This window comes from Garra rufa, chromosome 2 (genome assembly GCF_049309525.1).
Source record: "Garra rufa chromosome 2, GarRuf1.0, whole genome shotgun sequence".
Classification (NCBI taxonomy): Eukaryota; Metazoa; Chordata; class Actinopteri; order Cypriniformes; family Cyprinidae; genus Garra; species Garra rufa.
The window spans coordinates 28,393,240-28,406,994 of NC_133362.1; the positions used below are offsets into that span (position 1 = coordinate 28,393,240).

The 13,755-nt window shown below is 43.7% G+C and overlaps 1 protein-coding gene across 1 annotated transcript in view; it reads right to left on the reverse strand.

The window, feature by feature from the left end:
* The window catches only part of nrg3a (neuregulin 3a), a 426,896-nt gene that overhangs the window by 60,017 nt on the left and 353,124 nt on the right, over positions 1-13,755 (reverse strand). The window contains exon 3 of the mRNA XM_073834062.1: positions 5,143-5,216. Coding sequence (XP_073690163.1) covers positions 5,143-5,216 — 74 coding nt within the window. The remainder of the gene's footprint in view (positions 1-5,142; positions 5,217-13,755) is intronic.

The following is a 13,755-nucleotide window of genomic DNA, read 5'->3' on the forward strand; positions in this document are numbered from 1 at the left end:
GGCCCCCACCAAACCTGCTCCGTCGCCTGCCGAACCCAAGAGCGAGACGGCCCGACGTCGAGCCGGCCGCGGGGGCGGGGCGCCGCCCGCCTCTCAGGGACCTGCAAAGAACACCCGCAAAAGAGCCGCGAAACGTCCCTGACGCGGGCAACCCGGAGGTGGAGAAGTTTGTTCTTCAGGGGGGCGAAAACATCTGCGTCCCCGCTCCCGGTGGAGGGCCGGGGGTGGTTGTGTACTTTAACGTCGCCGCCGGCCCACGGGTCGGTGGTACCCACAACTTCAATAAAAGAGCAATTTTCATTCACCTCCGGGGCCTCGGGCCCGTGTTCCCGTTCCGGGCGGCACCAGGATGCCCTCTCGGAGCCGGATACGGAGCTGTCTGTCGCCAGCGCGGGAACCTGGGAAGAAGGTAGGCCCTGCTCAGAGCAGCTTGTCTCCCCTCCCCGTTCCCCCCTCAGGCTGCCCCACCACGGTCACGTCGGTCAACGTTCCCTTGACACCCCTGTCGAGGCGCTTGGGAGCCTGGCTTCAGCTTCCCAGCCCCTCGCGGTGGTTGATTCGGACGGTACGTCTCGGCTATGCGATTCAGTTCGCCAAAGCTCCGCCCAGGTACAGAGGTGTCCTTCACACCTGTGTCCACTCAGACACCCACGCCGCTGTCCTGCGTGCAGAGGTCGCAGTCCTACTGGCGAAGGATGCGATCGAGCTTGTCCCTCCAGCCGAGATGAGGTCAGGGTTTTACAGTCCCTACTTCATCGTGCCCAAAAAGAGTGGTGGGTTAAGACCCATCCTGGATCTCAGAGTCCTGAATCGGTCCCTTCTCAGGCTGCCGTTCAAGATGCTTACGACGAAGCGCATGCTCTCATGCATTCGTCCCCAGGATTGGTTTGCAGCCATCGACCTGAAGGACGCGTACTTCCATGTCTCGATTCTTCCTCGCCACAGGCCCTTTCTTCGGTTTGCGTTCGAGGGTCGAGCATACCAGTACAAAGTTCTCCCATTCGGCCTGTCCCTCTCTCCTCGCGTTTTCACCAAGGTTGCGGAAGCGGCCCTGGCCCCTCTTTGGCTGTCAGGTCTCCGCATCCTCAACTATCTCGACGACTGGCTTCTGATAGCCCACTCTCGAGAGGTGCTATGCGACCAGAGGGACCTGGTGCTTCAGCACCTCAGCCGCCTGGGCCTTCAGGTCAACCGAGAAAAGAGCAAACTCTCCCCAGTGCAGAGGATCTCTTTTCTCGGTGTGGAGCTGGACTCGGTCTCCATGACAGCCCGTCTCACCAACGAGCGCGCTCAGTCGGTGCTGAGATGTCTAGATTTATTCAGGCACAAGACAGCGGTTCCTCTAAAAACTTTTCAGAGGCTCCTGGGGCATATGGCAGCTGCGGCCGCGGTCACGCCGCTGGGCTTGCTTCATATGAGACCGCTTCAGCACTGGCTACACGACCGAGTCCCGAGACGGGCATGGCACCGTGGCACACTCCGGATTGGCGTTTCCCCGCAGTGTCGCCGCCTATTCAGCCCATGGTCAGACCCTGCCTTTCTCCAGGCCGGAGTACCCCTGGGGCAGGTGTCCAGGCACATCGTGGTTTACACGGATGCCTCCACCACGGGTTGGGGTGCTGTGTGCAACGGGCAAGCAGCTTCGGGCTCCTGGACAGGACCTCGACTGCAGTGGCACATCAATTGCCTCGAGTTGCTGGCTGTGCTTCTGGCCCTTCGTCGCTTCCGACCGACGTTGCGTCAGAAGCACGTACTTGTGCGTACCGACAGCACTGCGACTGTGGCTTATATCAACCACCAGGGCGGCCTCCGCTCCCGTCGCATGTCACAACTCGCCCGCCGTCTGCTCCTCTGGAGTCAAACGTGGCTGAAATCGCTACGAGCCATTCACATTCCCGGGGAACTCAACCGTGCGGCCGATCAGCTCTCACGGCAGTCCACCCTCCCTGGAGAATGGCGACTCCACCCCGAGACAGTCCAGCTGATTTGGAGGCATTTCGGGGAGGCCCAGATAGATCTGTTTGCCTCCCCCGAATCCTCCCACTGCCAGCAGTTCTTCTCCCTCAACGAGGTATCCCTCGGCAGGGACGCTCTGGCCCACAGCTGGCCTCCGGGGCCCAAGTACGCTTTTCCCCCAGTGAGCCTCCTTGCACAGACCCTGTGCAAGATCAGGGAGGACGAGGAGCAGGTTCTCCTGGTCGCCCCATACTGGCCTACCAGGACCTGGTTCCCAGAACTCATTTCCCTCGCGGCAGCCCCTCCCTGGAAAATCCCCTTGAGGAAGGACCTTCTTTCTCAGGGGATGGGCACTATCTGGCACCCACGTCCCGATCTATGGAACTTGCACGTCTGGCTCCTGGACGGGACGCTTCAGACCTCGCCGGCCTTCCACAGGCCGTGGTAGAAACCATCACTCAGTCCCGAGCCCCCTCTACAAGGCAGGCGTACGCACTGAGGTGGGGTCTATTCGTCGACTGGTGTTCCTCACGAGAACAGGACCCACAGAGATGCACGATTGCAGTAGTGCTTTCCTTCCTGCAAGAGAAGTTGGAGCGCAGGCTGTCCCCTTCGACTCTCAAAGTGTATGTTGCCGCTATTGCCGCACATCACGATGCAGTGGATGGATCATCCCTAGGTAAGCACCCTCTGGTCGTGAGATTCCTCAGAGGCGCTAGGAGGATCAATCCTCCCAGACCGCGCCTCGTACCCTCTTGGGACCTCTCCGTCGCCCTCCAGGGCCTGCGGGGACCTCCCTTCGAGCCCCTCGCCTCAGTTGAGCTTAAGTTTCTGTCATTAAAGACAGCGCTCCTGACTGCGTTGGCCTCCATCAAGAGGGTGGGGGATCTGAAAGCTTTCTCTGTCGACGAAGCGTGCCTGGAGTTCGGGCCCGGCGATTCTCACGTCATCCTGAGACCCCGGCCCGGCTATGTGCCCAAGGTTCCCACCACGCCTTTCCACGATCAGGTGGTGAGCCTGCAAGCTCTGCCCTTGGAGGAGGCAGACCCAGCTATTGCGATCTCTGTGCCCAGTCCGTGCTCTGCGCACTTACGTAGACCGCACTCGGCACTTCAGACACACCGAGCAGCTCTTTGTCTGCTTCGGAGGTCAGCAGAAAGGGAATGCTGTCTCCAAACAGAGGTTGGCGCATTGGGTGGTAGAAGCCATCTCCCTGTCTTACTTATATCAGGGAGAGCCTTGCCCCTTAGGCTTGCATGCCCACTCCACACGGAGTGTTGCATCTTCCTACGCATTGACACATGGCGCCTCATTAGCAGACATTTGCAGAGCTGCCGGCTGGGCGACACCGAATACCTTTGCCAGGTTTTACAACCTTCGCTTAGAGGCCGTCTCCTCCCGAGTTCTGACAGGTGACCGGGAGGACGGCTAGTGTCGGCTTGCTGCGCCATTCCCACGTGGATCCGTGCGCTATCTCCCAGTTTGTTCCCTCCGGCGAACCTGGGTCCTCCATGCCCCACAGTCCGGGCTAGACGCGGAGTAGTTCTTGACTGTGCTCCTGCCGGGTCTCCTTCGCCCCGCAGGTTGTGGCTATTTTTCTTTATATTTTTCCAGGGGTCAACCAGAAGGCCTCTGTTTTCCTCGTATATCCCTAAAACCCCTTATGGATATATTGAATTTCTTATTTTCACATGGACAGAATTCATGTCTCCGCCCCCCCAACCCCTGCTTCAGTTTCTGGCATCCCTGGGGACCCCCCCTTCTCGGGCCCCAGGGCGTTGGGAAGGTTACGTTAACGTCCGCCTGTTCACACGTCCGCCTGCCGGCACGTGGTCGTTGCGTAACGCGGCGCAGGGACGTGGCTTGTTCCATAGGGTCTGTTCCCATGTAACGTCGAAGTGATTCGACTGAAGGGGAACGTCTAGGTTATGTAGGTAACCCTCGTTCCTTGAAGGAGGGAACGGAGACGTTACATCCCCTGCCACGTCCCTGTCGTCGCGCTGACGCCGGCTCAACCCGGCTCCTCAGCGAAGAACCTGTCTGACTGGCGCATGACGTCGCTATTTATACCCGTATGTACGGGGCGTGGCGCGTCATGCAAATGCCACTCGCCAATTTTCATTGGCCTTTTGTATAAGGCTCAGATATGATTGGATTCTAAGCGAATTCCCATGTAACGTCTCCGTTCCCTCCTTCAGGGAACGAGGGTTACCTACGTAACCTAGACGTTATACTGAGATTTTTTTATTTGTTATATATATTTTTTTATTCTGATAATATGCAGAATTACGAGTTTATATGATAAAACAGATCAATGTGCTGTACTAATATTTTTTCTAGATGTAAAATGCGAATGCTATCCTGTGATATGTGGGTAGATGAGTGTGGATGTACAGAATACGCATCGGTCTTTGTTCAGTACAAGGGTGTGTGCTTTGCATTCTCAGCTGGTAGGATTCACCAATCGCCATGTGCACACAGCAAATTCTTGAGCAGCTCATTTCATTATCCTTCATATAAAACGGCACTGATAGATCTGTACAAGAAGGTCAACAAACAGAACCCCTCATAATCATGCTCCATTTGTGACTCATCAAGTGGGCTTACTCACTGCACACAACATGCAATCACTACCTGTACATGGGTGCGCACACACACAGACAAACACACACGCACACTAGTAAAATGTATGCATGTAAGCGCACAAACACTCACTGCCTCATTCGATAAAATGGTATACATCATTCAGAAAAGAGACATTCAGGTTTGGTAGAAGCGTGTGAATATACAGCCATTAGCTGAGTGGGTGGGAAAATCGAGAAATCTGTTCCCGTCAGGAAAATATGAAAATGTTATGACACTTTAGTAATGACAAGGTTTCTATGACAACAGTGTCTGTAAGACTGCAAACTGCAAAGCCTTGTTGTTATTGGTAAATGAATGCATAAATGCATTACGGTCCACAGAGGTTAAGCATTCATTTGGGTTAGAAGCTGAAAGTTATATAGCCATTTCTCTCTTTTCACATCAGTGACCCTGAACACTCATTTCAAAACAATTTCAAAAGGACTCTATAATACAGAGACTGTACATATGGTATTTTCTATTAACTTCAGACATAGCAGAGTAAAAATCTATGCGTTTGCATGCATCTGATTTATTAAAGCAAAATGCAAGTGCACTCACTTGGGTCAGACAGGATGGAATCAGTCTTGGGCAGGAACTGATCACAGCGAATGCCCTGGAAACCCTCTTTACACCTGATTTGAAAAAAAGACAGAAAGAAAGACAGTTAGTAAACAGTGATTTAACAGATGCTTTTATCTAAAGCAATGTATTTTAGGAATCTCTACAGGGTTAAGAACTCTACTTGGCTTGTTCCTTGTGGGGATAAAAGCAGCAACGTTTTGGCAGAAATAGTGAAATTCTGCTGAAATAGTGAATATTTTAACATTTCTGGACTGGCCCATTGTAAGCTTCCACTTCCATTGTAAGCTGTGTTGTTGCTGTTAAAGGGATCCCTAGCTATTAAAACGTGTTTGGCTTCATATAACGTAAATGATGTCTCTTATTTAATATGTAGTAGGAAACCCATTATATGTTTTACGTTATTTAAAAAAAACCAACATTGTTTTATACAAATTTTGGATTATGGGGGTGCCATTATTTTGATTATGTGAATTAGTTGCACTCTTGGTTGAGCTACTGGCACTACTTGCTATTTTTACCACAACACAACAAAATAAAATGCAAAAATAAAATACTGATACAAAGAGCACAGCTACTGAAAAAGCTTACAGGTGGCGATGGATATAAGCGTAGGCTTAAACCAAGGAGTTTAAACGCCTCTGGATATTGAGTGAAATTTGCCCTGAGAAACTCCTTCAGTGGCTGTGGCGTCATGACAAGCATCGGCATGTTTACATCCTGCTACAATGGCATCTAGCATTTCTTTGTCTCTGCTGTTTGTTAGCTCTTTCAGCAGCTGTGGTCTACTAAAAGCATCAAAGGCGTCAGGGCTGAAGTGGAGAGAACAAAGATGCAGGTCTTTAGGAAGTTTTATTCGTCCACAGGCATCTCTCCATTCTTTTATCTTCTTCGTAACACTAGGAAAAGCAGTAAAGACTTCCATTGCTTCACTTGTTGCCTTACAACTGAACATTACAACCAAAAGCTGCACAATTTGGCATTGTATCAGTATTTTAGTTTCCGAGTGTTGTAGTCCAAAAGTCCAAAATATGTATAAAACATTGTGGATTTTTTAAATAATGTAAATCTTTCATGGGTTTTCTACTACATATTTCAGTAAGAGACATCATTTACGTAATATTAAGCCATAAAAGTCTTAACCAGGGTTCCCTTCAACTAAAACCAAAACTACTAAACAATCGTAAATAAAAAATTAAATGTAAATGTCAATACTGTATGGCCTGGTTTCACAGACAGGGCTTAGATTAAGCCAGGATTAGGCCATAGTTCAATTAGGACACAAGTCATTTTTATAAATGTGCCTTCGAGAAAAAAAAAAAAAAAAAAGACAAAACAAAGGCACTGATATGTTTTAAGATCAGTCAGTGCAAGTTTCTTTCAGTTAAAACAGAGCAGGCTTACATTTTAGTCTAGGACAAGGCTTAAGCTGACTCACAATACAATCCTCCCATTTACCCTGTGAAACCAGGGGTATAACTGTCTAAAATAAAATTTAGAAATAAGAAATTAGAAAGTATCTGACGTTGAAGTACTAAAAATATTAAAATAACTAAATAAAGCTACTTCATAAAAATCAAAGCTACTTTAAAATGTCAGTAAATACTATTCATAATATTAAAATATCACCTTACTGTAATCTGTACTGTAAAGATTTTTTTTTTTATTATTAGAAAACTTATAACTGGAAATTCATTTTTGTGGTAATCAACACTGCTGCAAATGTTATCGATACAGCTTAACTCAAATTGAACCTGGAATATTCCTTTAAACCCTTTGGTCACTCCACCGCTCTAATTAAAACCCTTTTCAGGGGCCAGGCTGAGCCTTGTGCATTTCACAACAATGAAACTCCTAGACATGGATAAGCCAATCAGAGTGAAAAATGTTCGAGGGTTTTCTGGAAATCAGATGGGAAATCCAGACGTGCCATGTCATGCATCTGTTGCAGATGGCAGTAGATTGATTTGGAAATACACGGGCACAGCGAGTTTGCTGATTTTCTACCTCAGCAAAGCCCTGACTGCTTGAATAAGTCCTCTCGGTGCTCACTAAATATGGAAATGAAATGCTTGTCTTTTATATATGAAATATGTATGCCATGTCCCTCCTAGCCAAGCTGTTTGCTCTCTCTCCAGCTCTTTTGCTCATGTAACTGCCCATGTGTTTCTGCCTGTCTCACACTTCCTCTCTCTCTCTCCATCCTGTCATCAATTTATCCTCATTTTTCCCTCACTTCTTGACTTTCCAAAGACACTGGAGGCTAATCCTGCTTTCAGCTGGTTGAGTCAGGAGAGCAATGTGACAAAGAAAAATGTCCCTGGTTCTAAATGGCAGAGTACAAACAGAGCATATGCATATGCCATGCGCACGAGCCTCAACAGATAACATAAGCCTTTGTTGGTTATACAGCACATTTCATCCTTTTACAGAGGATCAAGAGCTCAATTTAATGCTGCATATTGCTTACGCTGAATGTTTCCAAGTTCTCATCCGAAAAATAAATACATTTTAAAGATGCAATTTTTCTCTTTTTATATTACATACAACATAAATATAGCGCATTTGCCTGGATCAGCAGCTTTCTCTGAGCTATTTATAGATACCATATGATATTGCTCACTTTTCATGCCACCTGTAGATGATTTGTTTTGTTCTGAAACAAGACTTAAATTGTAATATATAAATACAGTTAGAGTGGAAATGAAGGCTTCGTCTGGACAGCATTTTTGCAATGCACCTATTTTCGTAGAAAACCAATGAGAAGAGCCGCTCTTTGGTTTTCAACTGAAATAAGAAATGTGCTCACCCACATTATGAATTATAATACAGCTTGGTTTGTTGGTCCACTGGGTCAGATTGCTTTCCTACCACCGGCAACCGCTCCAGAGGTAGTTTTCAATTGGGCTGAGACTACCTCATTCAGGCAATCTTCAGCCGATTATTTTGGTTTGAATCAGAGTATGATTGCCATGTTCACATACGCCGAAACGAATTGAACCAGGCAAGAAATGCGCCAGGTTCTAAAACAAATGCTCCAACCGAGCCAGGTGTGAAAATCCCCTCAGGCAATGTTTTTGCTTTGCCATCCGCAATAGTTTGAAACAAGACCCATTGCATCACAAACAGTAGTGGTGTTTTGTCCCAGAATGAATCAGTGTTGTGAATAAATTTGTTGAATTGATTTACTATAAAGACTGCTGTGTGTATTCTTTCAGATTAATTCAGTTTTTTGAATGAATCAGTTAAATTAATTATTTATAGGCACAATATGTAAGTTTTCGCATCTAGAGGTTGCATTTTCAAAACAATAACAAAAGCAAAAGGCAAACAAAAGTTTGATGATGCTATGAAGGAGAGTGGAATGATGGCAGATGTCATTTTATGTATGGAATTCACAAATCTAACAAAAGTACTTCACAAAAGTAACTAGTAAAGTAACACGTTACTTTTTAAGTTACTTTTTCAAATAAGTAACGGCAGTTACTTTTCCCCCCACATTTATTGATTGAAAGCTCTGCTGTCCCCATGTTGAGAGAAATCAGGAGTAAGATATTATTTTAGTTCTAAACTAAATGTGAACATGCATTAATTCGTCTTACTCACAAAAAACATTCAGTATTCCTCAAAATTAATAAAAACAATAAAATGCAACTCAGAATAAAACGCAAACCTGCAATAATGAAATATGTTAAATTATACAAATATCCTTTTATTTACTATTGTCTTTGCCGCTGACCTTCATACTAATAAGCAAAAAATACTCAAGATAAAATAACATTTGTTCTTCTTTTTTTATTGCTAAAGAGTTTTGAACAACTGCGTTCTACTGCACAGATGTGAATTTACTTTTTCTTCAGCCTGAGGCTTTTGGTGTGAAAGGGCTTTTACATTTCCAAAAATATAACTTTGTGTATTAAAAACAAACAAGCAAGCCCTAAACTAAAGGGATAGTTCACCCAAAAATGAAAATTTGATGTTTATCTGTTTACCCCCAGGGCATCCAAGATGTAGGTGACTTTGTTTCTTCAGCAGAACACAAACAAAGATTTTTAACTCAAACCGGTGCAGTCTGCCGGCCATATAATGGCAGTCAATGGGCACCAAAACCGGACAAATTTATATAATAAACATATTTATATAATTTTTTACCTTTGATACACAGCCACGTCCAACTGTCATGAGCACGAGCTTATCATCTGGCTCTTTACACGTGTACGCGCTCTGGCGTAGTATACGCAAATGCCGGAAGGGGAAATCGGTCAAATGTCAACAGTCCCGGATGAGTTTGCGCAAACAAACTTAATCTTTCAGCTTTAAATCAGTTTGAACAATCAGGATAAGCCAAAGAATTTCCATTTTGAATAGCCACTATACCCACAATCTCTGTGCACTGTGTAAACAATGAGTGTCGTATGCGACAGATCGCTTCCGGCACGTAAACATGTAACGTGCCGGATGATGAGCTCGTGCTCATGACAGTTGGACGTGGCTGTGTATTAAAGGTAAAAAATGATATAAATACTGTTCAGTTTTTCGCAAAAAAATGATCGTTTCGTGTCTTAGGACATCAATGTATCGTCACAAGCCGCAGGGTTTAATTTGGATTTGTCTGGGCATGTTTTGTTTTACTTTTAAAGGTCTGGTGCCCATCCACTGCCATTATATGGCTGGCAGACTGCACCGGTTTGACTTAAAAATCTTTGTTTGTAGTCACCTACATCTTGTATGCCCTGGGGGTAAGCAGATAAACATCAAATTTTCATTTCTGGGTGAACTATCCCTTTAAAAAGTAACTCAAAAGTAACAATGCATTACTTTCCATAAAAAGTAACTAAGTAATGAAGTTACTTTTTTAAAGGGAGTAACGCAATATTGTAACGCATTACTTTTAAAAGTAACTTTTCCTAACGCTGAACATAAGTACACAACTGCATCAAATATATCACATTGTGCAAGTGATTTTTGGATATTTTATAATGAAAATCTTACATATTGTGCCTTTAATTTATTTAAAGACAGGCATTTGTTGCCACATACTGGCATAACGCTAATCTGTAATCTGCAGGATTCATTCCCACCATTTGCAAACACAAGTGATAAAAACAATGAAAGTCCCAGTCTTGGCTGATTGTCCCATTAAATTACCTTGTATAATTCGCTTCATTTCCCAAGCTTTGAGTTCTCTGAACTGAATTGTTTTCAGTGTATCTGTCTTTCTTTTTGTCATGTACAAATTAAGCACTGTTACAAATGTGTTGCTGTGTTCATGGAACAGACTTACTTTCTGTATCGTTTCATATTTTTTTCCTTATTACCACGGAAAACTGATGAAACTGAATAATTCTGAATACATTTGAATAATTGTCTTTTCCCAGTCAAACCCAAAAATCCTAAGCGCACCAACAGCAACAAATATTCACTGGGCCTCATTCCTGAAACACAAGCAGAACAAATTTCTATGTAAATTGTTCATAAAAACCTTTCTCATGTAAAATGTTAACATGCCAATTTACATAAGCATGATTTTACGAATGATTTACACAGGAATTATAATAGACAGTGTTCCCTATAAATAGCATCAGTGTGGTCTAATTTTTACACACTTGTCCAATCTGATGTTAACAATTATCACTCCTACAGTAGAAATCTGTATTCGACTAATTGAATGTAACTGTCATATGTGTCGCTAGTAAAGATTTTACACTAATTGCACACGAGGAGCTATAGAGGGCCGTGAGTTAGTAATCAAATCAGTGGCGCAAATGGCCGACTGTGTGCTTTACATAGCGCATAGGTCATGCCTGAACGATCTGTGGTCAATTAATCTCCCCAATTAATGTGTCCACAAGCAAGTGGAGCTGATAAAGATCTGTGAGATAAGAAACTAGTGCAGTACAAATTTACAGAAGGAGGATCATTAAAAGAGAGATCAAGTGCTATGGCAGCATTGTGAGGAACAGTCATTATGGGCGCAGTATGAGCTGTGGCAATTGGCAAACAGTGGCAATTAAAATGTAGGGAGTGGATGGAAAGAGGTGGAGGTGTGGAACTGTACCCAAGAGACCACATTTGGGCTGCTTGCCTCCTTTTATCTCAACCCGCACAGACATTTTGCTCACAGCCTTGATTTATGTGGAAAGATGATACATGTTTAACGCAGTATGAGGCTTCCTGTTGCTCAGCATACGGCCAAAGCGGAGGCTTTTTCTTTCATACAAAGCTTTTCTTCTCTCTTGTGCACATTGCATAGTGTTTCTGCTACACGACAAACTAAAAGACGTCTCGGCCGAGTATGACAAGGTCTTTTAATTGACTGGGCTATGGTCAAACCGTTCTGTTCTTTTTTCTTTACTCCACAAGGCCTTGTCAGGTTACAGGACCCCCAGTGTGAAATCATTCATTTCTTCTGCATAATATAGGGCTATATATAACATACGTGTCATCTTGTCACTTTCATGCTCCTCCCAACCCTGTAATTTTCTTTGGAAATTTTGCAATGGAATATTCATTAGTCAGAGACCTGCAAATGAAAATGTTAATATTACTCAAGGACCCAGAATGTATTGAGTGTTGCCCGGCTTTTAATTAGCACCACAGTCATTAATTAGCAGGAACAAATAGGGGGAGGGGGGTGGGACGCTGGAAGGAGGTGTAGATCATTCTAACTAAGAGGCAGCTTTACAGGCACAGATAAATATAAATACCAAGCCTCCAGCTGTCAGATTCTTGCACAATGTGAGAAGAACATGCACATTAAACTATGCACTGCTAATGATCAGGCTTCAGCGTGTTTATCACAAGCAGAAAACCATGTGAACCCATTTATGGAGTTCATAATTTCATAATGGGAACTGTAACAGACAACAGTACAGAAGCAACACGCATAAATACCAATTAAAGCAACCTGATAGTTTATCATGAGAACCTTTAATTAAAAGGAATGAGATCTGGAGTATGTTCCCAGGCTACTCGCACAGGCATGTTGAGATTTAGAGCAAGTTGCTGTGTTTAATCATGTTATGTTTACTCTGGCTTCTCCGCTGTTCTGTTTATATATTGGAATTCATCTCTGTTAGTCCATAGAGAGGCAAATCATAACCTTAGCCAGCATGGACATTTGAGATTTGTGATTTGCTTTTAATTACTGTATAAGCATTGACGTTCACATTAAGTCACATTAAGTCAACAGTCTTTTTGTCTTTGTCTTTATAGGTGAGTCATTTGAATCAGTCACTGATTCTTTCACACTTGCTAATTTATTAAGGAACAAAACAAGCAACTATATTCATAAATGAGCCATTGAATTACTTATTCAACCAATTAGTTCTAAAACGATAATACAGTTAAGAACAAAACAAGCGACGATGTTTAAGTCGATGAAACATGTTCTTAAATGACAGTTCACCCAAAAAATGAAAAGTCTGTTATTAATTACTCACTCTCATGTCATTCCAAACCTCTAAGACCTTCGTTCATCTACATAAATTAAGATATTTTTGATGAAATCCAATAGCTTTCTGTCCTTCCATTTAGACCAATGTAACTAAAATATTCCCAGACCCAGAAACATATAAGGACATCATTGAAATAGTTGATGTGACACCAGTGGTTCAACCTTAATTTTACGAAACTACAAGAATACTTTTTGTGAGCAAAAAAAAAAAAAACCCTAAAACAAACACAATAACTTTAGTCAACAATTCAAGTCAGAGATATCTCAGATTTTTATTAAAACATAACTCAATTTGTGTGAGAAGATGAACAAAGGACTTACAGGTTTGGAACGACATGCGGGTGAGTAATTAATAACAGAATTTTCATTTTTGGATGAACTATCAATTTAAAGGATTTGTTCAAACACTGATTCATTGCGGAACACACCACACCACAAGTGTGTTGCTTGGAAACGCATGGCATTTGATTCTCTTGTTGCTTTGTTGGAACTTTTTTTTTTTTGCTGGCTAAGCTAAACTAGACAAAATAACTGGAAATAGTGTGTCTAAAATCTAAGTCACTCAATATTACTGTTGCATAAAAGCAATATCACACTCATAACAGTGCTGTTTTTCCCCAAATATTAGCAAGGCTGTGTTTACCTGCAGCACAACAACAACTCGTAGGCGATGGTAGCAAATTAGATTAGGCTTTTGAAAGTGATCTTTGTGTATCTTATGTCTTAATTAAACAGTAAACAATATTTCCAGAGTGTGAATTACAGAACAAGACATCTAATTAAATGAGGCAAAAAGTGAGGCGGTGTTTGCTCAAAGTGTGAAGTGGCTTACGTACCAAACTTTTAAAAAGCACTGGGAGGGCATCGATTGGCATTGAAGATTTGACATTTGAGAGAGCCAATTTCCTGCACCTCAAACAAAGCAGAAACTATGGATTTCCCTTTTGTAACCTTTGACCATTTTGTACATGATCATACCTGTGGCCACTTTCAACATGCACACAAAAAGACGCAGAGTCAATCGATTTTCAGTGGTGTGAAAAGGTATTTAAAGTGCCAAGCCATTTCCAGAGCCCCAAAATCGCAACCAACGGACATCGCAGCAACTTGTTCTGTTTAAACTAAATCATTATCAC